Below are 27,649 nucleotides of genomic sequence, written 5' to 3'. Positions count from 1 at the left end.
TAGGCCGATCGCAGGGTAAGTTTTCATTTTTTTAAACATTTATATAAAATTCAATCCTTTTTTTAAGAAAATCGAAATGTGATTCTACCCTCCTGACTCTCCTCTATATTACCCATTTATGTTTTAGATTTCTATGCAGTCTTCATCGAGATATTTTTTCCGTCGTGGGTTCTGGTGTGTCCAAAACATGCAATGTAAATGAAGAAAATGTCACTAAACGGACTCAAAAAACAGAGATTTTACAAAATGTCACTACAGGTCGATGCTAAACATTCAAACAAATCCTGGTTTAAACATTTATTGAGATTTGGCTACATACAAGGGAATCGCTGCTCAAAATTGCATTTGAGCTCCAGATGTGCTGAAGAGATTCATAAGTGATGTAGAAAACCATCTACAAAACTACTCACCACTTCCATATAATCATTGAATAGCCAATGTATAGAAACAATATAGGTCTTGCAACTTTGGCTGAAAGTTCAATTGTAACATTAGTGTGTTTGATTACCGCAGTGACAGAGCTTACTAGCTTATGCTAGCATTAGAAATACTAAAAGGCCCGAGTATATGAAAATGTTGGCGCAGAGCGGATAGTACTCTTATGATAAACAATTCACTAATAAATGATATGTAACTTGGACAAACCAAACTGAAAGTATTGAACTTTGTAAAGCTATTGTGTCATATAATATGTGTCTATAATAATGTTTGCATTCATAAAAATATATATCACTTTTATATTCCACAAGTTAAAGTTATAGCGACAGACTGTTATGTGTAAATATCATGGCCTGATGCGACATCGAAGGTTTTCTTTACAGAATTTGGGTCGAGAACATTGTCTGTAAGGAAAACCCGAGATGCCGCCCCAGGTCATGATATTTCTACATAATAGTCGAGTTCAATATATTATAACTGTTTTATCACATGATAAACAGAAATGAAAATTTAAATAAACATAAAATTAAATTTATGATTGGCTTCTCTCCTTAAATTAAATTCCCCACCCGAAACTCGGTTACTTTTTATGTAACATGTCAATTACCGATATTGTAAACCTCTCATCACATGAGCCAATCAGAAGTGTGTTGGGTGTTCATGACCAACATTGCTGTAAATAATTGGGACGCGACAGTACAACACTAACCGCCGTTTCATCAGCATTTTAATGGCATGCCAAAAGATGGATTTTTAAATTTATATCAATAAGTCTATTATTAACGATTATTGTTATTTTCTCGGGGACTTGCAATGGATAATATTGCAAGTAATGCTACTAATGAAAAGATTCATAGAGGCAGTGCCTCCTAGCACAAAATAACATGAAAAAAATAAAAGGTTTATAAACAAGTACGTCCATGCACCAGACAAAACTTTATGCAAACCCATTTCCACATTACATATCCCATTAATAAATTTGTTTTTTGCTGTTGTAGTTGTTGTTTTTTTTGGTTTTTTTTGGGAGAGGGGATTACAGAGCAGGCATAAAATTCAGATAGGCATTGACCCATAATTGCGACTGTGGGCATGAAGTGAACCATGCAAATATTCTGCAGGGACGTTTCATGATGTGGAAAATAAATATGCAAATCTTCTTTGATCTTTTTTTAAAAGTTTATTACTTACTTTCTTACAGCATCATAACAAATTCAAACACGCTTCACATTACTCCTCTATTAAGCAGACAGTGCAGTCGAGTGAATAATTAATTAATTAATTAATGCATGGTGGCATAAAAAGGGAAAGATTGCAGTACACACGACGTCAATAAGTCAAAATAAGCAAGGCCTTACCACCATATATACGTATTTTCAAAACCTTTCGTATGCAGAATGTCTTATATATCTTTTTATATGGATACTTTGTTATTCAAGCTCGTCTCGTGAAAATGTGACTTTTTCGGATAATAGTATTTATTACAGAATGATACACAATAGAATAAATCTTGATTGCTGTATGAAAGTGATGCGTAATTATGTTGCTAATTTTTTATGTTATGCACATCAGCACATCAGGAGCTCAAATGCAATTTTGAGCAGCGATTCCCTTGTATGTAGCCAAATCTCAATAAATGTTTAAACCAGGATTTGTTTGAATGTTTAGCATCGACCTGTATGACATTTCGTAAAATCTCTGTTTTTTGAATCCGTTTAGTGACATTTTCTTCATTCATATTGCATGTTTTGGGCACACCAGAACCCATGACGGAAAAAATATCTCGATGAAGACTGCATAGAAATCCAAAACAACAATGGGTAATATAGAGGAGAGTCAGGAGGGTAGAATCACATTTCGATTTTCTTAAAAAAAGGATTGAATTTTATATAAATGTTTTAAAAGATGAAAACTTACCCTGCGATCGGCCTATTTTTCCAGTCACATCTGGTGTTATGCTTCACATCTGGTTCAGCGGAAATTCACATATCATTTTTACCGATGCTCATTTTTGAGATTCATATGGGGTTCCACCCCCGTGATATAGACATAATGTTACATCTCTGGAAGACAGGGGAAATGATCAAAAAGTTAAAGAACTGTGATGACTACATGCAAGTCTATCAATAAACACATGTTTTCCCATTTTAAATCATTAACTGACTTTCATTTTATGAAAATAAAGGTCATTGATGTCTTATAACTTAAAGGTAGTCGACTGAAGAGATTTTTGACATGACAGTACTGGAAATAATTTTTAAAATCATTTTAACATTTTGATACAGTAATAGATAATTACTAATGTGCAAAATTACAGATAATTCGCTCACTCCGATTTTTTTTTAAATTGAGCATATCTACGTAACGTTATTGTGTGTGTGTGTGTGTGTGTGTGTGTGTGTGTGTGTGTGTGTTGGTGCTCTTGTAAGGACCAGCAACTGAGGACATTTGTCAGGAATAACAGCAACGAGTGAGGACATGACCGACAATTGAGCCCATCCTCAATTGACAAAAATATTTTATACTCTAAAAATGCTTATTTTTTGCTAAAACATGTAAAAAAATGGTAATCAAGTTGTGTCCTCGGTTGGAGGTCTCATATGATGGGTGTGTCGGGGCTGTGTGTCGACCTAAAAAAGTAGCCATTTTTGAACTTCCCACTCGGCGAATTATTGCGTCCTCAATTGCTGGTCAGATTTGACAAAACTGGAATACAGCATTTCTATTGGTTGAAATTAATGCCAAAAAAATGGGAAATATTATTTAAGCTGATAATTAGTAGATGTAGACACTTTAAGAAAGATTTAAAATCCACTATGAATTTATAAACAGGTAAAATTTGTAAAGGTTATCTGCTTACTTACCGGAAGTCATTTAAAGGAAATTTGGAATCGGACATTTTTACTGCGTGGTACAGTACAGGAATGCGGAGGCAGAAAAAGGTAAAAGAATGTAAATTTTGATGCTATAATACTTCTAATAATTCATTGCAGCTTAATAGGCTTTACAGTTGTACTATTTGTTTTTCTATACTGTTTAGTCCTAAAGTTTAGACAGCCTCAATTGATCATAGTACATGTACAGAAATCAACTCGTACCCAAACCATTTCGTTTTATCATGCCTGTTGAAAGGACTGATTAAAAATGCTTTAAATAAGAAAAAAAATATTAAATCTAATAAAATTGAAATAAAAAACAACAAGAATTGTGAATGTTACCGCAGGGAATAGGTAAATTTTTATTTGTCACTTATTTTCGCGATGCCGCTTTTTATTAAATAAAAATTGGAAGCTATGTTTTGTTAAAATGTGTGTATAAAACACTAAAAATGCGTTGATGAATGAAAACTACTGAAGGTATTGTTTACACAACTTGAACGAAGATATCTGCCAGTATGTGTTAGTTAGTTCTACATAAAATAGATCTATATATATAAGGAATATTTTCTATAAGGGTTTATTTTATTAGTTCTACATAAAAATGATATAAGCTAGGAATATTTCTAAGGGGTATATGTAGTAGAGTGAATAATGAAGAAAAAACCCAGCTTAATGGTCTGTTGATGTAGGGTTACAGAAATTATATTTCAAATCTTTCTTGTACAGTACACAGGTTTCCAATTTTGGTACATGAATTACCATTTTCCTTAAGCCTGTTCAATATTCAAACTCTGACACCCCCTCCCCTTTCCCACTCTACTGTGGTGAGGTATGGTAGTGTAACCGTAATCCGGAACATACCGTTCCCGGAAGGTACGAGATTTAGTCCGGGCAAGATGAGAACGATTCCTAGCCGCCATCTTGTAGGAAGGTAATTAGAACGGCAAGATAAATCCGAAGAATCTGAGAGATATAATTGGTTATCCGTACAGGGAAAGTGTTTCAAGGTAAGCAGAACACTTTAATGGTGGCAGCTACTATTCGAATTCACGTCAACTTCGTAGGAATTCTACGCAATCCGGAGGTAAACCAGCGATTTTCTCAACCATAAAAACTTTGGTTTTCAAATATTGAAATCTAAGTATTTCCAATGTTTGGGAGGGGGAAAAGGGACTGTTGGTTTGGATTGAACAAGCACTGTACGTTTAGATGATTTAATGTGGAAATTTGCTAAAATTGAGTATTTAGAGTACTCTTTTGGTAAGTTTAGAAACTTCGGATATTCGGACTTACGACGCATGCGCATCGGAAAGCTAAGCTTCCGCCCAGGATCAGTTTCGCACGTGAAAACTGTGCCAGTTCAGCATTATATTTAAAATATTTTTGAATAATATTTGGGTTAAATTTTTTGGTATATTTTCAGCGGTTCAGTATAATTGATTGAATTTATTTGCATTGTTGTTTCTGAAGGTCAATACACAGAGTAGATTTACTCTTGTTTGATTTTTGTTTGTATGTATAGTTGAAGGCTAAGTCTCACTATATATTTAATTTTACAATTAGAGGCAAAGATCCTCATTGTATTTATAAACAACAAGGTCAGATTTTTGTATTTTATTTTCGTTATTGATTTTTGAATTACTTAGTAAAAATTCTATCATAATTTTTAATCTGAATTGTTTTTAATAAATGTAAATTATTTTTCGGGAAGGAAATAATTGTCTGTAATACATTAAAAATAATTTCGAATGTAAAAATGATTGCAAGTCTGCTGTCTAACGACTGATTGACTTGACATACTTTAGCTGAACTTCACTGAATCCAATTGCACGAATTATAACTAATTCCTGCATTAGTCGTCGTTATATCTTTGGGCTACCAAGTAAGAACAAAAAATAATGGCAGGTTGCAGCGAAAGAATTTGTGTTTAATTTTGCTTTCGAAAGAGGGACACCTAAGGATTCCGGGCATAAGTTCAAGGATAGCTGAGTCTATTATTACAATCCGTAATAGTGGAGGGAATATAACACTCGGAGTGCTGCAAGACATGTTAGAGCGCACTTTAGATAAAGAAGAAGTAGCTCTGCTGGACTTTTCACTAAGTGAGGGTTTGCCATTAGATTGGGGGAATATACTACCTAAAGTACCATCTTCGTCAAGGAAAGATTCTGGTGAAGGAGGGGACAGTCGAGCAATTTTGGACAGCTTGTTGGAAGTTCAAGAAAAAGGGGAACTTCAATGAAGATGCTGAGGAGCCCGACAAGATTCCTTCAAGAAATGATTGGCAAAAGTACAAAAAGTCTTGAAAGTAGCCAAAGATATCATTCGCGCCAAAAATGCAAGTAGTGCGGTTGACCCCTGTCCTCAAAGGCCAAGTCTTTGAGAGGTGGGGTGCGTCCCAAGCTAAAACACAGCTGCTAGGTATGATGATTCTTCAAGTGATGAATTATCTGGACTGAGTAGACAATCTTCTCCGCAATCTAGAGTTAAACATAGCGCGAAAAAGTCCGAAACTGCAGCATTTATTCGGAGTCTGCCGAAGAGGTTGCAGTATGATGGAAAGGGAAACTGGCTGGCATTTAAGCAGAAGTTTTTTCGTTATGCTAACGCATGCGATTGGACGTCAGACGAATGCTTTGATGGTTTATGCTGGTGCCTGACTGGAAAAGCCGCTGACTATTATGCAATCGTCGTGGAGAGAGAAGGCGATATTTCTTATCGGAAGCTCTTGCAGAAACTGGAGATGAGATTTGGTTCCAGGGAACCTGCTGAAACAGCCCAAGTGTGTTTCCAGCAATCTTCACAGCTGCAGGGAGAGTCTCTTGATGATTGGGCAGATAGAGTCATGACCCTGGCGACAAATGCGTTCAAAGACCTGCCTGAATACTATTCCAATAGGCAGACAGTGAGCAAGTTTTGTGAGGGTCTGGTAGACAAAAGATGCCGCGGTAGCCGTAGCCATGGATAGACCTTCAACCATGGAGGAGGCAATGAATAAAGTCCACTGGTATCAGCACCTGCATCAGTCAGTTTATGGCCGTTCTAAGAAGAGGGCTAGTAAAGAAGTTGTTGACGATGGCGCTAATGTGTTTGCCCTAGAAGAAGCTCCTGAGGTTGCGCAAGCCAACGCTGCTCCATCTCAGTTGAGTTCTTTGGAAGTGGCAATTGAGAAGCTTCAGAGATGTTTTGACAACATGGTCCTGAAACTAGATGAGGAGACAACTTCTCAAGGAAGAAGCAGATGGCCTAGAAGAACTTGTTTCGGTTGTGGGAAAGAGGGTCATTTCAAGTCTGACTGCCCCTCACTGCAATAAAAAAAAAAAAAGGGGAGGAGGTAGTATGAGTTCTTCCGGTTAGCGTCAGAGTCTCAAACCAGCGTCATTTCATGCTAAGCATGGAGTGAGACCAGGTTTGTGAAGGAAACAGTCATGGACCAAGTTCCATGCTGGATGTATTCTCGATGTAGACAGCATGTAAAGAAACATTAGCAAGTGTGTTGCAGAATAGTTCGATTCGAGGCTCATTTGGTTATTGCTGGGAAAGAAGTAACACAGACAGTTTAAGCCAGATCGAGGAGGGTTGTTCCATAGCAACATAATCCTATGTGTTTGTCAGAAGCATGTCAAAGCTGCATTGTCACGAATACCGGTATCGGGGCATTGTACGAGTATGTTTCTGGGCGTCGAACTGAGGAAACTGCCTTGTGGGGGATGTGATCATTGCGCAAGGGTTGACTAGGACCTCGTCATGAGGGACGTAGATGTGGCAATTCTCTTGGTATTGCAAGGTGTGTGAAGATGAAGTTTGACCGTGACAAGTCATAAGGTATCATCACAATAATGTCGATAACCAGGTATCACGAGGTGTGCGAAAGATGAAGTTTGACGAAAGTCATAAGGTATCATCGCAATAATGCTGATAATCTGGAGAGATTTTGCGGATCCATTGTATCGTCGCAATTCCAAGGTCACAAGGGGTGCAAAGGTTCACAAGGAAGCAAATGTCCAAATGTTGGGGTTGTACGCACAGAATCAGGTCAATGGTGCTAAAGTTTAGTGTGTTTTGAAGATGCTGTAAGATTGTGAGCATATATTGAGAATACAGATCGATGCTCTTGTGGTGGAAGGGGAAATAGGGCACAGTTTTGAGTAGTGAAAACTTTCGCTAGAAACTGTAGAGTAACTTCCGCCAGCAGTGCTAGTTCTAAGAGCTAGTGCTGGGTATTTAGTATTGCCAAAGTCATTAAGTAGTTCTAGTAGGTCCTGGGGCTAAGTCCCACTGGCTGAATAAGGAACAGTACTTATAAATAGACTAAGTTCTATTGAGGGACATGGGCTATACTAAAGGTAAGATTCCCAATAAGTAGAAAGGTTCTTCAGATGAGTCAGGATATACCATCAGGTGGTGTCTAGGTGTTGCAGTGACCAGGGCCAGGTTTAAGAAGATGTTCTTCTGGTATGGCAGGGGTCAAGATAGTGCAAGTCATGTGACGACATGTGGAATTGCATTTGCAGCATGAAGATGGATGGTCATGGGTAGGTTGGTACAACAGGTCCTGTTCTGAAGATACAAGGGAAAACAGAGGTTACAGCCACAGCAGCCACATTAACACAGAACAAGAAAGCAACAAACTTAGCATTGCACATTTGTACTTGTTAATATCCCAGGCTTCTGTTATTTCCAATAAGATCTCCCACCTGTGGTGCCTTTGATGCTGTTGGGAGATCTTATTGGAAATAACAGAAGCCTGGGATATTAACAAGTACAAATGTGCAATGCTAAGTTTGTTGCTTTCTTGTTCTGTGTTAATGTGGCTGCTGTGGTGTAGAAGGTATCTCCACAAATCTGTAGTCAACACTCAGGTTTGGTGTAGAGGTGTAAGCTGCAATCGGCTTAGGAACTGGATGCTGGCCGCTGTTAAAACAGTGCCCAGGAAGGTAAGATATCTAAGATATCAGTTATCCAGTTAAGCTATCTGTCAATAACTTGTCAGATAGGCATTTGGCAGATTACTTGTTGCCCAGGCTAATGCCTGCCCACTTATAATCTGTGTTTACAGGCCAATGCCTGTAAAGGCGGTTTTGTGGGTACTGGTTTGAAACCTAGGAGTGGACTTGAATCTCGGGTTTCCGCACTTCCAGTGAGAGGACTTCATCTTTAAAGTCGGGGGGAGTGTGGTGAGGTATGGTAGTGTAACCGTAATCCGGAACATACCGTTCCCGGAAGGTACGAGATTTAGTCCGGGCAAGATGAGAACGATTCCTAGCCGCCATCTTGTAGGAAGGTAATTAGAACGGCAAGATAAATCCGAAGAATCTGAGAGATATAATTGGTTATCCGTACAGGGAAAGTGTTTCAAGGTAAGCAGAACACTTTACTACTCTGCTTATTCATCATATATTAAACTGCATAAATGCAGCAAAGACCGGGAAGGTACGGGAATTAGTCTGTCCGGAAAAGGGGAGGTTAATAAAAAAAAATGTAAACAGAAGTCTATTTTTACAGAATCGGTGTGTATAGGTTGTATAAGATATATAGCTACTGTGCAGGAGTAACTGTGAATTTAAGTGCAGCTGTACAAAGGTTGAGTGATATTCGATGGAGGATTACGATGCTGTCCGGTAATCTTGCGCACCTAAACACTTATCGGCTCACTTACTACAATTCAAATAAATACAAAAAAATCAAAATTATTTTCCTATTTGCAAAAATCTTAAAGACATATAATGACGCAAATATTTTTTGGAAATAACTCAATTAACTGCAGAATTGCAACAATGTAAACACTTACCACCATGTTTAATCCCAACATTCAATTGTCCGGTGATCTTGCGCATGTATTATGAATGACGTAACGGTAGCTTGTTTTTAAAGTATGGTGTCCCAGTAGTACTATCAATATAAATTTTGTGAGTCCAATTAATGAAAAGTTAATTTAAACTGTTCAAACAAAACTGTAACACAAACTTATTTACATTAAGGGTTTGTTATTTTACTGTTCACTACTAGATCTACACCTGGGACACCTGAAATCATCACTACCAGTCAATGTCTCAATTTCTGTACATAATTTCAGATACACTGACTACACACAGTACATTACCCCATTTAACAAATTAAATGCTTTTGTCTAGATCCTTTTACGCTTCCGTAGAAAAAAATGAAAAGCGCGGGAGGGGCTTTCCATTGTGACAAGATGGCGGGAATCGGGCAGGAGATAACAACTGCACACCTTTATTTGCAAAGGGAAAAAGGAAATTTACAACGTTTTATCGGTGCAATACTGTTTTAAAATGTGTTGATATCGATTTTCATTATTGCTGGACGTAACATTTTGGAACTGATTGAATAGACAGGAATATAATGGGAAAATAGGTCATGTGGGCGTGTTTATGAATAAATAATTAGGATGACGAAAATAATGTAAACAAACATGTTTGACAGATATTTTTTTAACTTTCTTACCTTGTTATAACTCAAAGTAAGTCTAAGTCACAAATTTTGGCTGAAAATTTCTAGCGACAGCATAAACAAACAACCAAACGAAAGGAAATTCCGAGTGCGCAAGATCACCGGCCGCGCAAGATCACCGGACATGACTGTATTGTTACACTCTTTTTACTACACAGAGGTTTGCCTACATATGCGGTGAAGATTAACAACAACAACAATGGCGGTCTGAGCACAGAATAATTTTTCTGCCTCTTGAAAGTTGATGGGTTTTCGATTTACAAGTGTTTGGAAGGCCATTAAGTTTGACTAAATCAGATTTAACATTTACTTTCTGGTTACTATGCTGGTTATGTTTGGAAGATAAGAAAGTCACAAATCAACCTCAAGATTACTAAATTGGCCTGTGTTCAAAGCACATGAAAACAGACCTGGTGGTTTCTTTGGGCAAGAAATTTATTGCTTACAACCAAGCTAAAAGCCAAAGGTAAATCAATATAGTATATTAACAGTAGTACAGTAGGGTGTATGTTTCCGTTTACACGCAAACACATGCTCTTTGAAAAAACACATGCAGGTTACACACTATACGAACGAATGTAGAGGCACTCTTTACGAAATGAAATACGCAGATGCATGCTAAACGATATACGCTAAACGATATATGCACGCAAAATAGAAAAAAGTTTCTAAACGTTTAAATATCCTTATCATATAAATTTTTAACAATATTGCTAGATTGTTAAGCGATTTGAATAAAAAAAGAAAAAAATAGCGTTTGGTTGCAGTTAAATAACATCAATTGAAATAGTTTACAAAATTTTGATGATAATCTTTTTTTTGTTCCATTAAGTTTAATTTTTAAATTGAAAAAAAAAAACACCGAAAATAATTGTTGTTGGGCTCTGATAATTGCATCAATTACCGTCAGTATAGAAGTTTGTCCATCGTCCATCATTAAGGAAAGTTTGCATTATTAAATTATTTTTCTTTTTCACTGTTTTTTTTAATATTCTTTTTTAGCTCGACTATTCGATAAGAATAAGTAGAGCTATTGCAGTCACCCGAGCGTCGGCGTCGGCGTAACCACTTATGTTAAAGTTTTTGTAATAGTTCAAATATTTTCAAAGTCCATTGACATATGGCTTTGAAACTTTGCACACTTGTTCACCATCATGACCCCAACCTGAAGACAGGAGGAGGTAACTCTGTCAAGCATTTTGACAGAATTATGCCCCTTTTTCGACTTAGAATTTAAGTTAAAGTTTTTGTAATAGTTCAAATATTTTCAAAGTCCATTGACATATGGCTTTGAAACTTTGCACACTTGTTCACCATCATGACCCCAACCTGTAGACAGGAGGAGGTAACTCTATCAAGCATTTTGACAGAATTATGCCCCTTTTTCGACTTAGAATTTACGTTAAAGTTTTTGTAATAGTTCAAATATTTTCAAAGTCCATTGACATATGGCTTTGAAACTTTGCACACTTGTTCACCATCATGACCCCAACCTGTAGACAGGAGGAGGTAACTCTATCAAGCATTTTGACAGAATTATGCCCCTTTTTCGACTTAGAATTTACGTTAAAGTTTTTGTAATAGTTCAAATATTTTCAAAGTCCATTGACATATGGCTTTGAAACTTTGCACACTTGTTCACCATCATGACCCCAACCTGTAGACAGGAGGAGGTAACTCTATCAAGCATTTTGACAGAATTATGCCCCTTTTTCGACTTAGAATTTACGTTAAAGTTTTTGTAATAGTTCAAATATTTTCAAAGTCCATTGACATATGGCTTTGAAACTTTGCACACTTGTTCAACATCATGACCCCAATCTGTAAACAGTAGGAGGTAACTCTATCAAGCATTTTGACAGAATTAAGCCCCTTTTTCGACTTAGAATTTACGTTAAAGTTTTTGTAATAGTTCAAATATTTTCAAAGTCCATTGACATATGGCTTTGAAACTTTGCACACTTGTTCACCATCATGACCCCAACCTGTAAACAGGAGGAGGTAACTGTATCAAGCATTTTTTTTACTATCAAGCACTAAGAATAGTCGAGCATTGCTGTCCTACCGACAGCTCTTGTTTTATTTACATGTATTTATTTATTCCCCTCTGAATCTCTGATCATTATTTATTCGATCCATGTGCTTAACAGATTTAACAATTCATCTTTCATACAAATCATAAGCATGAACATTAAGGACGTTAATTTTATTAAGCTAGATTATACAACGCTTACTCGTATTCATTTTTTTTTGCAAAATTGCGGAGCATCTTTATTGAAGTGAACAAACTAGGACAAATGCGGAGATTTGATTAAAATTGTTGTTTAAAGACACAAAATAGAATATGCATTTCGACTTCCATATATTTTTGAAAAGTGCCGTACGGATAGCCAATACAGTTTGTCCAGGCTCACGTACATGTACGGCTAGAACTTTTGGCTAGCCGTACGGGCCCGTACGGCTAGCCACTTCCATAAATGATAAGAGTTGTAATGCGCTCAACCTGGAACAACATTATTTTTTTGTCGTGCAGCCTCAAGTTAAATGATTTTTGAAATTATAAGCTATCATGCTCTAATATTAAAAAGTAATTTAACAGGTTCGTCTTTATGCACATTTCTGAAAAAATACTTTGCTTTGTAAACATATTTTCAAGACGAGCTAAATCTATATGTTTCAGGACTTTACACCTCCTGGATGTTTCGGCCTTAAAACGGTTAGGTCTTTTCTTTTAAATCTGATAGCTATATAAAATAAATACCATGCATTACGGGTTATTATATTATATATGTAATACTATAATATAACACACTCGTGCAAACAATTATATTCATGATTGTATTAAAAAGAAGATTTTTCGGTGATATATACAATGAAATTCCCCTGGGAAAATTATTATTGATATGATATTTTATTCAAGTTCTGAAAGAATTATCAGCTATAAATCTACATGTATATATTTTTTCATTTTTTTTTGTTATCAAAAAATTAAATACCATAAAAAGACATTGATTATAAAATTTTATGTATACAACAGATAAGAACAATTAGAAGAGTGAAAAATAAAATAAAGCTAATTTATTTTAATTATTATAAACACTGGTTTATTAATTAGAACCTTTATTTTATAAGTGTGTTACTCAATATACTAGGTTACAATAACATCAGTGATGTCACAGATGTGTCCACACAAGCCTTATGAAGTCTAATGAATAAGGATATAATACAAAGAATAAACTTTTATATTGGGCCCGAAACTGTAAGTGATAAAAAAATAAGTAAAATGAAGAAACCTGTCAACCTCATGCACCTCCATAAGTGCCAGGAGGGGAGGAGTGTGGGACTCTAATAATTTGTGAATCATGTGTAAACTGTAAAGTATATGGATTTACCAAAAGAGCGGCGCATCTGAAAATATATTTCATAGCAGTTGAAATTGAAATTTATTGACATTATATGCATTTAATATGTTTTAAAGCAGCACGCCTCCAGATGAGCCAAAAAATTTCAAGAAAATGAAAATTGAGAAAAATGTACTAATAATTTAAGAAAGGTAAAAACAATCAAGATCATTGTTGAAGTTAACATGTTATTTGCGATTTAAGACTGATTTAATTTGCAGTATTTTATCACCATATTTCTACTGCGTTACTAACGCAGTAAGGGCTTTTTTGCACATTCTGACCTCTTTTTGGTTATTTAAGTGCATGGATTGTAAGTGCCAATTGCAATATGCAAATAACTTTATTTGTTCACATCACAATATCTTACTGTCATATACATTATCAAAATTTTCATGAAATTTAACATGAATCTGGAGGTGTGCTGCTTAATTAATATGCTATATTATTATTAAGCAAAATTAAATTTCTATAATACCTTCCTTTTCTGTTACTGTCACAAGTTTTAAAAAAAAGGTGCTGCCTTACCAGGACCTGAACCAGGGCCCCTCGGAATACCATTCTGTCGCTCAACCGACTGAGCTATATTGTATTAGGCTGCTTACTCATCATCTCCCTAAGTAGTGAACAGTTCGGAACCATTACATATTCCCCTGCTTTATTGAAATTCGTCTTTGAATGGGTACTGTTAACAATGTGAAATAGGACTTGGAGTTTTATACCATCCATCACAGTCCCCTTTGGAATAGGTGATGGTATGAAACTTCAAGGCGCATTTCACATTGTTTTATTGCTTTCTGTTGGGAGTCAAATGTCAAAGGGTGAGAAAAATATGCAGCCTGACTGGGACTTGAGCCAGGGACTCCTGGAATACTGTGCCGTAGCTGACAGGGTACCGAATAAGCTATCAGTCCGCTTGCACAACTTCTGACCCTCAATAATGAACAGTTCTGAGCTGGGACTTTACTATAAAGAATTGAATAAATCAGTTTTACAGTAATTTTTGTGATTCCATATACCATGCCAGTTATGGTCCCAGGACCTCTTCTCCAAATAAACTATTGTATTATAAGTGCTGGGACATGGCAAGCTGATAGTGGATCTGAACACCTCTGTTATAGGAAATTTGCAATACCTTTTTATTTTTCAATGAAATTTAGTGTTGTTTTTTTTTTCATATTAATCAAACAGATGTAATTGTTACTCAATATTATATGTTGCCTTACTAACTTCGTTTCATTAATCCTAGGAAGTTAAAATAAGGTAAAATTATCCCATTTTTTTAAAAGATTTAATGTATTTGCTTGAACAGTTGTGCACCATAGAAAATTTAACTTAATTTCCTTCATTGTCAAAATAATTCAATGGGGTTTTCTTATTTCAGTCAATTAGATGTAGTAAGTTACTTGATAGTATAACATTATGTGGCTTAACTAACTTTGTTTCATTGACCAGAAGCTTATAACTAGGTCAACTTACCCCAATTTTCAATGATTTAGTGTGGTATAAGTTATTAATAAGGCATCATTTAAAACTAGCCATAATTTCTTAAATTTTCAATGAAATTTGTTGGGATTTTCTTATAAAAGTCAATTTGATATAAGACTATTAAAATAAGTCATTAATACAGTTTATTTGGATTGAGTTATCAATTACATTACTTTTCATAGAGATCTTTTATTATGCTCTTTTTAATGAATTGACCTATATCTATGAAGCATAAAATTGATATTGTAGGAAAATTACAATCAATTGAAATTGTACAGGTAGCAAGGGATATTAGTTTGCAAAATGGGTAACAATTAACCTGTTCTTTTAAATTTATGTAAATCATAGGTGATATTTAAGTACAAATGTAAGTGATTTTATAGCAAGAACTTTATCAGTTATGAGGTTTATAACTTGCTTGAGGGAAGTTTGAAAACAAGTGACTTGAAACTACAGCATTCCTAGCCGAGAAAAATCTTCAAAGAATTATATGGTTATATAATGGGCAGGTTATATACTTTTAAGTTAGCAAAGGGCGACACGGGCTCATCTTGGGTATCTCAGTTAGACTCAAAGGGGTATTATGTTAAGTAATGATTACGGACCGATTAACCGAGATAATTTATACAGAAAAAAATCCAGAGAGCTATATATGTATATTATTATTAAGATGTATTTCACTTATAACATGTAAACACCGAACAGGATGGGGAATGAAGGATTGACAATTTTAAGAGTGCTAAAATAATAATTGTATCTGTTTTTTATTGTACATATTAGGAAAATTGCTATATCATTGTATTCTTTTGATTGATTAATCTGGTTGAATTCATAGAAATCCAGCTGTGTGAATTCAATATAAAATAAAAATATTTGTAAACGGATGAATAAATTAAACTGGATGGTTTTAATATTTTGACCAAAGTCGGCATACCAAAAAGGCAAACAATAAAAATGACAATGGCAATGCTGTGGATTATTTCACATTTAATAGAAACACAGAATAACAAAGGGAATACCTTATCAAGGTATCATTTGTTACAAAACATATATTTATAAAGTATCACAAGTAATTACACTACATCAATATGGCTGTCAGACAGGTCTTGAAACAAAATAAAGGTCTTTAAAAGCCCAGGCCACATACAAAAATAGCAGTCTAGGCCCTGATTATGAGCTGACAGTTAAGGGAATATTGTAAAGGGTGACTTTGAGCCTGTCTGTTATGATTACATGTCTAACTTTGGGACAGCTTTAGTCTTTACTTAATGATTTCATTTATGTCTTATTTGTAACATGTAATGTTATTGAGGGACACTGGTTTCAACATCCAGTGCTAAAATAATAATTGTATCTGTTTTTTATTGTACATATTAGGAAAATTGCTATATCATTGTATTCTTTTGATTGATTAATCTGGTTGAATTCATAGAAATCCAGCTGTGTGAATTCAATATAAAATAAAAATATTTGTAAACGGATGAATAAATTAAACTGGATGGTTTTAATATTTTGACCAAAGTCGGCATACCAAAAAGGCAAACAATAAAAATGACAATGGCAATGCTGTGGATTATTTCACATTTAATAGAAACACAGAATAACAAAGGGAATACCTTATCAAGGTATCATTTGTTACAAAACATATATTTATAAAGTATCACAAGTAATTACACTACATCAATATGGCTGTCAGACAGGTCTTGAAACAAAATAAAGGTCTTTAAAAGCCCAGGCCACATACAAAAATAGCAGTCTAGGCCCTGATTATGAGCTGACAGTTGTGGGAATATTGTAAAGGGTGACTTTGAGCCTGTCTGTTATGATTACATGTCTAACTTTGGGACAGCTTTAGTCTTTACTTAATGATTTCATTTATGTCTTATTTGTAACATGTAATGTTATTGAGGGACACTGGTTTCAACATCCAGTTCTCAGACAGAGTCAATCCCACTACAGACTCCTTGTAGAGTAGGTGTTTGCTTGCACTCTTGAATAAGTTTGTGGACTAAATTTTGTGGACTAAATTTAATGATGGCTGAGTTGGTAATGGGACATTCCAGACAATGGATATTTCCTACCAGACGTATCAAACTAGATTTTGCGACACTTCGGAACAGATTATTGGCAATTTCAAACCAGATATTTGGACACTTTTGGCCATACATTGGACACTTCGGACCAAACCTTTAGACACTATACTAATATGTATGGGATGTATCAAACCATAAAATATAAATTTTTGTTGTAAAAATGTATATCGTTATTTTTACGAAGACCTGGAAAAACGACAAAATGCCATGAGTGACGGGCAAAAATAGAAAAAAAACTTCTTAGTTGTATTTTAAGTTTTCGCTTGATGCCTAAAGCCCCAGTCACACTTGAGCTTACGACCAGTGAAGACCAGTTCACGATCACCAGTGACCTCTGGTCGCGGACAATCTTTAAAACGTCTTACGACGGTCATCGTTGATCTTTGGCAGTCGCAGGTTATCTTATTTAGGTCCCACGACCAATTTCAGTCGTAAAGAGGTTTTTGAGCTTGCACAAAAACCTCCTTGCGATCAAACAGGTCGCTAGTGATCTTATAAGGTCTTAAGACTGTCGCACGATGGTCGTTCGGAAGTGCGACAATCTTACGACAGTCTTTACAAATTGCCACTAATCACTGATAATCCTAAGTAGTCTTTAGTAATCGTGTGATGGTCGTACGACAAGTTGTAGGTGATCGCATGTTATGACACGGGTAGTCGTAAGTAATCCCAGGCAATCTTGAGACCATCGTACGTTTACTTATGACCTGTCGTACGATTGTCAATGATGACCTGTCTTACGATACTCGCAAACGTAAATTTATCTGTGCATAAATGGTTTTGGTCGCAGACAATCGCTGATGATCGTCAGTTTTACAAGTCGCCGGTGGTCGCAAGTAATCGTAAGCTCTAGTGTGACTGGGGTTTAAGGGAGCAAAGGCACAACATGGTACATATTAGCCACCATAGAATTTTCTTATCTAGAAAAAAAGGCTAGCTATTTTTATATGTATAAAAATATAGAAATACATGTAGTACAATGTATTAGTAAAGTTTTCACTATACATGTATAAATAATGAAACTATCAATAAATGTCTCATTCCATTTTAGTAAAAAATAATAATTATAAAACTCATAATATATTGTTATTGTAATTTTTGTCAAAAGAATGTGTGTATGTTTTTTGTTGGTTTTTTTCAATTTGTGTTAATTTAGAATATATTTACCTGTTTTGTTTAAAACTATTTAACCGTATTTGTATTGCTTTAGAGGTGTTCACTATTAAGCACATACAATGTGTAAGAGGCCTGACAGCTCAGTTGGTACAGTCGCGGTACGGTATTCTGAGGGTCACGGGTTCGAGTCTATGTCAGGCTGCACATTTTTCTCACCCTGTGACTGACATATAGCCCAGCTAGAAATTAATTCACATTGCTAAGTCACACTTGGAAATTCGAAGAAATATTTGCATATACAGTAGGTTTATAACTTATCATTCAATATTTAAACTAGGGATGGCAACGAATACCAAAATCAATACTCGAGTACTCGGTCATTTTTCCGATCGAGTACTCGGTTAATCAGACGATTTCCAATGATCTTCAAAGTTTATCACACAATATCAACACCGTCTGCATGCTACTTTCGTTTTCTATTTACATTCATAGAATTTGTAACTATAGATAGGACTGCAAAGGAGACAAATTAATTAAAATTAAATCAACGACATTATATTTTAGAAATATTTATTAATGCAATATCAAGTTTAAAACATGTTTAACAGTGAAAAAATCTTTTTCTTCTTGCAATAAAATAGACTAATCGGCGGCAATAAAAGTTTACCCGGGTCTAAATACTACCTTAATTAACATATCATAATAGCAATACGGCCCTTTGTTGTTTTAAAAAATGTTACCTTAAAACAAGATTCGGGTACAAACTGCACTGTGTTACACAATTAAAGGTTACTAAATATCATAAGAGGCCGGATGACGTAAGCGACACATGACGTGCGCGTGTCAAACTGATGATCGCCTCATTAAATTTATGGTATCATTTTCGCACCTCTGCAAGGAAGTTGTGATTGCATTTAACAGATATTTATGCAGGTATATGCACATCTCCGAATTTCTGAACTAATTGGATACATTTATTAAATTTAATGTCTAAATAGCAAATAAAATAAAAATTATACATTTTTTCCGAGTAATCGAATATCAATTTTGTTAACCGATAATCGAGTACTAGGTTAACAGGTTACTCGTTGCCATCCCTAATTTAAACACATAAAATGTGTAAGCGGCCAAATAGCTCAGATGGAAGAGCCGCGGAATGGTATTCCGAGTGTCAGGGGTTCGAGTCCCTGCCAGGCTGTTACATATCAATATAAATCTGTTTAGAAAAATGGGAAGGAACTGTCTAAAATAAATATTACCCTAACTAGGATTCAGGCAGTCTTTGATGAAACGTAATGACGTAATAATATGAATTGGTAAAGGGGATGGGGGCGGTGTTTTAAGTCTGATTTACCACCACATATGATGCCTGACGAACCACTTATGGGATATATTGGTACGCATATAAACACCTGTTTGCTGAATTGAATATCAAAAATGTTACAATTAAAATGTATATAAATCATAAGCGTATGTAAAATAGGATTAAAACTAATCTTCAGCGTAGTAAGCACATAGAAATCTCAGGTATTCACCACGAGGTCACAAACTTTAAAACTTTAATGTAAATATCACAATAATATTTCTTTATATAATATTTCTTTTCTTTGACAGGGACACTGAACATCTTTAACAGGTTTATGAAACCCAAAATTTACAAAATATATCTATCTAAGATATTCTTTTACTTCTCAACAGACGCATGACACAGTACTTAAATGTTTAGACGAACGCAAAACGTTTCATGGAATAACAAACACACACTTTCAAACGCACGAATAGATACATTTTCCCTTCAGCGAACATGATAAATGATGCATAAAAAAACAATTGTTTTTTTTCTATTTTCAGTGTATATAAAAACCTTCTTATTTCAATAATAAAAGATAAAAAAAAGTGCCAAAATGCTAGGTTCTTATCCAAAATTCCAATTAAAATCTAAATATTTATTTTTTTGGCCTTACTTAGTTTTTTTCATCATACTGTGGTCTGACTTTGCACAAGATATGGGAAAATTGTTCTTACACAAAAAATAACTATTCTAATGTATTTAAAGAGTTCCCTCTTGCTTGTGTTTTATTACACACTGTTCTCAGTTGCAGGTGATTTAGTACTTACTGTCCTCAATTGGTTTTCAAGTGGAATATTTTTTTTTAATGGCAAATATTTTTTTTAACACCTGCATCATACATGTATTAGCATACTGTTAATTCACAGAGAAGGCAGAGAATATTGTTTTCTTTATAGACTTTGTGTGTTGGTCATCATTTTGAAAACTGATTTTCTATTATTGATAACTGGTCACTTTTTGAGAGAGCTATTGATACATTTTGAAATGAGATAGGATATATGACATTATAGCCTAATAATTATAGTAATTGTTGCCTGAATATTTCTTAAAGCATGTTTTTGTTTGCTTGTATTGTAGATATTGGAGAATATGATGATATAAATGATGACATAAATAATGCCATAAATAGTAGCAACATAGCTGATACCAATGAAGTGTCTACCAACAAACTTGATGAGGTTAAAACCCATGAAGCTATCAATGAATATGACGGTATTTGTCTTATTAGCATATATTCTGTTTTCTTACAGGGCCCAATATTTAAACTAGTCGAAAACTACTAGACTTTTAGTTTCACAATTAATATAAATGCAAGAGTTTATTTAACAGCTGAATATTTATAATAATAGTTATTGTATTATGTATTATGATTGTGCTCACAGTACTTAGGCCATAGAAAAAAAATATGTCTGATTCTCATCCCCGTCCGCCCCACTCAGTTAGATTCCTCTCTGATAGATACATTTTCCCTTCAGCGAACATGATGCATAAACAAAACCAATCATTTTTTTTTTATTTTCAATGTATATAAAGTCCATCTTATTTCAATAATAAAAGAAAAGTAAAAGTGCCCTGACCCGCTGGGATCTTATCCAAAATTCCATTGAGAATCTAAATGTTTATTTTCTTTGGCTACATCATACTGTGGTCTGACATTGCACAAGATTTGTGAAAATTGTTCTTACACAAAAAATAATTATTCTAATATATTTAAAGAGTTCTCACTTGCTTGTGATTTATTACACACTGCTCTCAGTTGCAGGTGATTTAGTATGTACTGTCCTCAATTGGTTTTCAAGTGGAACATTTTTTTTTTTAATAGCAAAAAATATTTTTTACACCTGCATCATACATGTATTAGCATACTGTTAATTCACAGCGATTAGGCAGAGAATACTGTTTTCTTTATAGACTTTGTGTTTTTTTCATCATTTGGAAACTGGTTTGCTATTATTGATAACTGGTCATTTTTTGAGCGAGCTATTGATACATTTTGAAATGAGATAGGATATATGACATTAAAGCCCAATTATAGTACTTGTTGCCTGAATATTTCTTATAGCATGTTTTTGTTTGCTTATATTGTAGATATTGGAGAATATGATGATATAAATGATGACATAAATAATGCCATAAATAGTAGCAAAAGAGCTGATACCAATGAAGTGTCTACCAACAAACTTGATGAGGTTAAAACCCATGAAGCTATCAATGAATATGATGGTATTTGTCTTATTAGCATATATTCTGTTTTCTTACAGGGCCCAATATTTAAACTAGTCGAAAACTACTAGACTTTTAGTGTCACAATTAATATAAATGCAAGAGTTTATTTAACAGCTGAATATATATAATAATAGTTATTGTATTATGTATTATGATTGTGCTCACAGTACTTAGGCCATAGAAAAAAATATGTCTGATTCTCATCCCCGTCCGCCCCACTCAGTTAGATTCCTCTCTGATAGATACATTTTCCCTTCAGCGAACATGATGCATAAACAAAACCAATCATTTTTTTTTTCAATGTATATAAAGTCCATCTTATTTCAATAATAAAAAAAAATAAAAGTGCCCTGACCCGCTGGGATCTTATCCAAAATTCCATTGAGAATCTAAACGTTTATTTTCTATGGCTACATCATACTGTGGTCTGACATTGCACAAGATATGTGAAAATTGTTCTTACACAAAAAATAATTATTCCAATGTATTTAAAGAGTTCTCACTTGCTTGTGATTTATTACACACTGCTCTCAGTTGCAGGTGATTTAGTACGTACTGTCCTCAATTGGTTTTCAAGTGGAACATTTTTTTTTAATAACAAAAAATATTTTTAACACCTGCATCATACATGTATTAGCATACTGTTAATTCACAGCGATTAGGCAGAAAATACTGTTTTCTTTATAGACTTTGTGTTTTGGTCATCATTTCGAAAACTGGTTTGCTATTATTGATAACTGGTCACTTTTTGAGAGAGCTATTGATACATTTTGAAATGAGATAGGATATATGACATTATAGCCTAATTATTATAGTAATTGTTGCCTGAATATTTCTTATAGCATGTTTTTGTTTGCTTGTATTGTAGATATTGGAGAATATGATGATATAAATGATGACATAAATAATGCCATAAATAGTAGCAACATAGCTGATACCAATGAAGTGTCTACCAACAAACTTGATGAGGTTAAAACCCATGAAGCTATCAATGAATATGATGGTATTTGTCTTATCAGCATATATTCTGTTTTCTTACAGGGCCCAATATTTAAACTAGTCGAAAACTACTAGATTTTTAGTTTCACAATTAATATAAATGCAAGAGTTTATTTAACAGCTGAATATTTATAATAATAGTTATTGTATTATGTATTATGATTGTGCACACAGTACTTAGGCCATAGAAAAAAATATGTCTGATTCTCATCCCCGTCCGCCCCACTCAGTTAGATTCCTCTCTGATAGATACATTTTCCCTTCAGCGAACATGATGCATAAACAAAACCAATCATTTTTTTTTATTTTCAATGTATATAAAGTCCATCTTATTTCAATAATAAAAGAAAAATAAAAAGTGCCCTGACCCGCTGGGATCTTATCCAAAATTCCATTGAGAATCTTAATGTTTATTTTCTTTGGCTACATCATACTGTGATCTGACATTGCACAAGATTTGTGAAAATTGTTCTTACACAAAAAATAATTATTCTAATATATTTAATTTAAAGAGTTCTCACTTGCTTGTGATTTATTACACACTGCTCTCAGTTGCAGGTGATTTAGTATGTACTGTCCTCAATTGGTTTTCAAGTGGACCATTTTTTTTTAATAGCAAAAATATTTTTAACACCTGCATCATACATGTATTAGCATACTGTTAATTCACAGCGATTAGGCAGAGAATACTGTTTTCTTTATAGACTTTGTGTTTTGTTCATCATTTGGAAACTGGTTTGCTATTATTGATAACTGTTCATTTTTTGAGCGAGCTATTGATACATTTTGAAATGAGATAGGATATATGACATTATAGCCTAATAATTATAGTAATTGTTGCCTGAATATTTCTTATAGCATGTTTTTGTTTGCTTGTATTGTAGATATTGGAGAATATGATGATATAAATGATGACATAAATAATGACATAAATAGTAGCAACATAGCTGATACCAATGAAGTGTCTACCAACAAACTTGATGAAGTTAAAACCCATGAAGCTATCAATGAATATGACGGTATTAGTCTTATTAGCATATATTCTGTTTTCTTACAGGGCCCAATATTTAAACTAGTCAAAAACAACTAGACTTTTAGTTTCACAATTAATATAAATGCAAGAGTTTATTTAACAGCTGAATATTTATAATAATAGTTATTGTATTATGTATTATGATTGTGCTCACAGTACTTAGGCCATAGAAAAAAAATATGTCTGATTCTCATCCCCGTCCGCCCCACTCAGTTAGATTCCTCTCTGATATATACATTTTCCCTTCAGCAAACATGATGCATAAACAAAACCAATCATTTTTTTTTTATTTTCAATGTATATAAAGTCCATCTTATTTCAATGATAAAAGAAAAATAAAAGTGCCCTGACCTGCAGGGATCTTATCTAAAATTCCATTGAGAATCTAAATGTTTATTTTCTTTGGCTACATCATACTGTGGTCTGACATTGCACAAGATTTGTGAAAATTGTTCTTACACAAAAAATAATTATTCCAATGTATTTAAAGAGTTCTCACTTGCTTGTGATTTATTACACACTGCTCTCAGTTGCAGGTGATTTAGTACGTACTGTCCTCAATTGGTTTTCAAGTGGAACATTTTTTTTTAATAGCAAAAAATATTTTTAACACCTGCATCATACATGTATTAGCATACTGTTAATTCACAGCGATTAGGCAGAGAATACTGTTTTCTTTATAGACTTTGTGTTTTGGTCATCATTTCGAAAACTGGTTTGCTATTATTGATAACTTGTCACTTTTTGAGAGAGCTATTGATACATTTTGAAATGAGATAGGATATATTACATTATAATAGCCTAATAATTATAGTTATTGTTGCCTGAATATTTCTTATAGCATGTTTTTGTTTGCTTGAATTGTAGATATTGGAGAATATGATGATATAAATGATGACATAAATAATGCCATAAATAGTAGCAGCATAGCTGATACCAATGAAGTGTCTACCAACAAGCTTGATGAGGTTAAAACCCATGAAGCTATCAATGAATATGATGGTATTTGTCTTATTAGCATATATTCTGTTTTCTTACAGGGCCCAATATTTAAACTAGTCGAAAACTACTAGACTTTTAGTTTCACAATTAATATAAATGCAAGAGTTTATTTAACAGCTGAATATTTATAATAATAGTTATTGTATTATGTATTATGATTGTGCTCACAGTACTTAGGCCATAGAAAAAAATATGTCTGATTCTCATCCCCGTCCGCCCCACTCAGTTAGATTCCTCTCTGATAGATACATTTTCCCTTCAGCGGACATGATGCATAAACAAAACCAATCATTTTTTTTTATTTTCAATGGAAATAAAGTCCATCTTATTTCAATAATAAAAGAAAAATAAAAAGTGCCCTGACCCGCTTGGTTCTTATCCAAAATTCTATTGAGAATCTAAATGTTTATTTTCTTTGGCTACATCATACTGTGGTCTGACATTGACAAGATATGTGAAAATTGTTCTTACACAAAAAATAGTTATTCTAATGTATTTTAAGAGTTCTCACTTGCTTGTGATTTATTACACACTGCTCTCAGTTGCAGGTGATTTAGTATGTACTGTCCTCAATTGGTTTTCAAGTGGAATATTTATTTTTAATGGCAAGAAAACACCTGCATCATACATGTATTAGAATACTGTTAATTCACAGCGATTAGGCAGAGAATACTGTTTTCTTTATAGACTTGATATAAATTTTCACTTGAGTTCCCATTTTGGTATGAAGAAGTAATGAAGTGACGTTTATACTATTTTATTTTTCTAAAATTAAAAGCTTTCTCAGAAGTGTCTGTATTTTAGAATTTTCTTCCGGACAGTTGGTCATGATACTTGTCTTTAATTAAAGTCATTTTTAGTCAAGTTATTAAGCTGAGGAATACTTAATTCTTCAGTGCCAAAAGACTGCCTTAGTCTTGTGTCTAAAGCTTTTGTTGAGTTCTTCAAATGTTAAGAAATTAAAGGAATCAGTATGAAATATTTAATGACTTTCGTAAGGAATTGTGCAACGGTAAACTGTAGGTACATTACAATGAACTAAAGTAAACAAAGAACATGTCAAAAAGAAGATTTGGAAATCTACTTTATTTTGAATTTTGAAGAGTGCTACAAAATATTTTCAGGAGTGGAGATGATACAGGGTACAAATATTGAAAATTCCGGACCGAACAAGAAGATTGTTTTTTCTGGGGTTGAAATTAATCATGTAAGTTTGCAAACTTATTTAAGCTGCAGGATAATGATTAATGGGTTACATTGATATGAAGTGATTCATAAGGGAACTAGCATTATACCATGGCTAATGGACCATAAGTTAATGAAGTATATTTTAAGAGGATTACAGTGGAATCCGGCTTTTAATAATTAAGAGGGAGGTTCTTTAGATTGGTCTTATTACTTTATCAGTTATAAAATGTTGATAGATAATTTGTTTATTTTAAAATCTTCATGAAATAAATGCAATGGATTTTGTAGGTATTAAGTTGTTTTTCTGTCTGTAATAGTTTCTAAATTTTTTATTAGCAATGAAATTAAAATAAGTAAAAGAGATATTTGGGATCATTTGCATGTTTTCAAGTACTGACTGTCATTTTAAATGATTCAATTTCTATTTAGATGCTGAAGAGTCGAGTGATGAGAATTATGATGAAGAGTAGGATGCCAGTTATGATGAAATAGCTTCTGACTGATTCTGCCAAGTAGCAACAGAATCACCTGATTACTCCTCAAAAGATTCTGATTCTAAATATAAGGAACAGCAACATATGAAACGTTGCATTGGTAAGTTTGTAGTCTTGATCATTGATCACCTGATCAGAAAATGTAAATAATCAGAATAAGCTTTATGGAGCGTGGGGGGGGGGGCTTCTTACAACGTTATTTTCTTGATGTTATTGGTATTTGAATATTTAATATTAATTTATTGAACTTTAATAGAAATATTCAGGTTAGCTAATATCATCCAATTTGTTATTGTATTTACTCATTATATTTGTATTTCTACGGCTGCGTTTATTTTTGGCGCTATACGTTATAAACGAAAAATAGTCACATATTCTGGAACCTTATGATATGAAATGTGATTATGAATAGATAGAATGGAAATAAAAAAAGTGGATTTATTAAAACATTTTCCCTTTCCAATGCATTGTGTAATAGCCAGGATAAATGTTAATTATTTATAAGTACTTATTATTTCCATATGTAGAAAATTATTGACTTTTAATATAATAAACTTACTCGACCTGTTAATATGTCAGTATATTTGGTAACTTAATTAATAAATCGATTTAAAAAAGCTTTAAATTGACAGAAAATTAAAATAATTTCAATCTAAACTACTTCTGTACCATTGCCTTAGACAAGTAGCTTTTCTAAGGAAAATGGTGGACTTCGCAGGCATCTTAGCGTTGAACTGATAACGATCGCTGATTGGCTTATCTCTGTGACCCCTGCCAGTTTGACTGACAGGCGGCGTAATGTCAATTAATGCTACAGCAGAAGTATAAATCCCAATATTCAAACACATTTTCAAAAAAAAGTGATGCAGCCTAGATTTTCAGTCTATGTTATTCTTGGTTGTAGTAAAACAAATTTGACCATGAAGTTTATCAAATTAATTGCTTGATTTGTAGAGGCAATGTCATATTCACACAGAATGACTTATTTGATTTTAACTTTATAGTGACTTGCAGAACTATGATTTTATTTTTCCACAATTTCTTGACATTTATTAGTGATTTCATTAATTGTTACAATTACATCTTCTGGACAGTTATACTCTTGATTGTTGTTTTGAATAAAATAGGACAATAATCGTCTGTACTTAAGTAAAAATTCTGATATATTTTGGCCTGTAGGTTGCTGATAATGAGATCACGTTTGAGTCCAAACTTTGGTGTTAAGTTATTATTATGCCCCCATTTCAAAGAAAAGGGGGTATATTGCTTTGCACTTGTCGGTCCGTCGGTCCGTAGACCAAATGGTTTCCGAGTGATAACTAAAGAACCCTTAGGCCTAGGAACTTCAAACTTGGTATGGTGATTGGTCATGACCAGTAGATGACCCCTATTGATTTTGGGGTCAAGGGGTCAAAGGTCAAGGCCACATTGACCTTGTAAGCAAAAACGGTTTCCGATCAATAACTAAAGAAC

General features: G+C 33.9%; 1 protein-coding gene across 1 annotated transcript; it reads left to right on the top strand.

Moving 5' to 3' along the window:
* Positions 1-3,315: 3,315 nt before the first annotated feature.
* On the top strand, positions 3,316-26,336 carry LOC132746178 (hybrid signal transduction histidine kinase M-like; the record flags this gene model as incomplete). Its single annotated transcript, XM_060735256.1, has 8 exons — positions 3,316-3,377; positions 20,312-20,446; positions 21,323-21,457; positions 22,329-22,463; positions 23,344-23,478; positions 24,360-24,494; positions 25,619-25,701; positions 26,112-26,336. Coding segments are annotated over 8 exons (883 nt in total), but the record flags the coding sequence as incomplete, so codon positions are not given.
* Between the last annotated feature and the right edge of the window lie 1,313 nt (positions 26,337-27,649).

This window comes from Ruditapes philippinarum, unplaced genomic scaffold, assembly GCF_026571515.1.
Source record: "Ruditapes philippinarum isolate M1 unplaced genomic scaffold, ASM2657151v2 ctg1945_1_1_1_1, whole genome shotgun sequence".
Classification (NCBI taxonomy): Eukaryota; Metazoa; Mollusca; class Bivalvia; order Venerida; family Veneridae; genus Ruditapes; species Ruditapes philippinarum.
The sequence above is the reverse complement of the archived record's forward strand: the minus strand, read 5'-3'. Positions and strand labels throughout refer to the sequence as shown.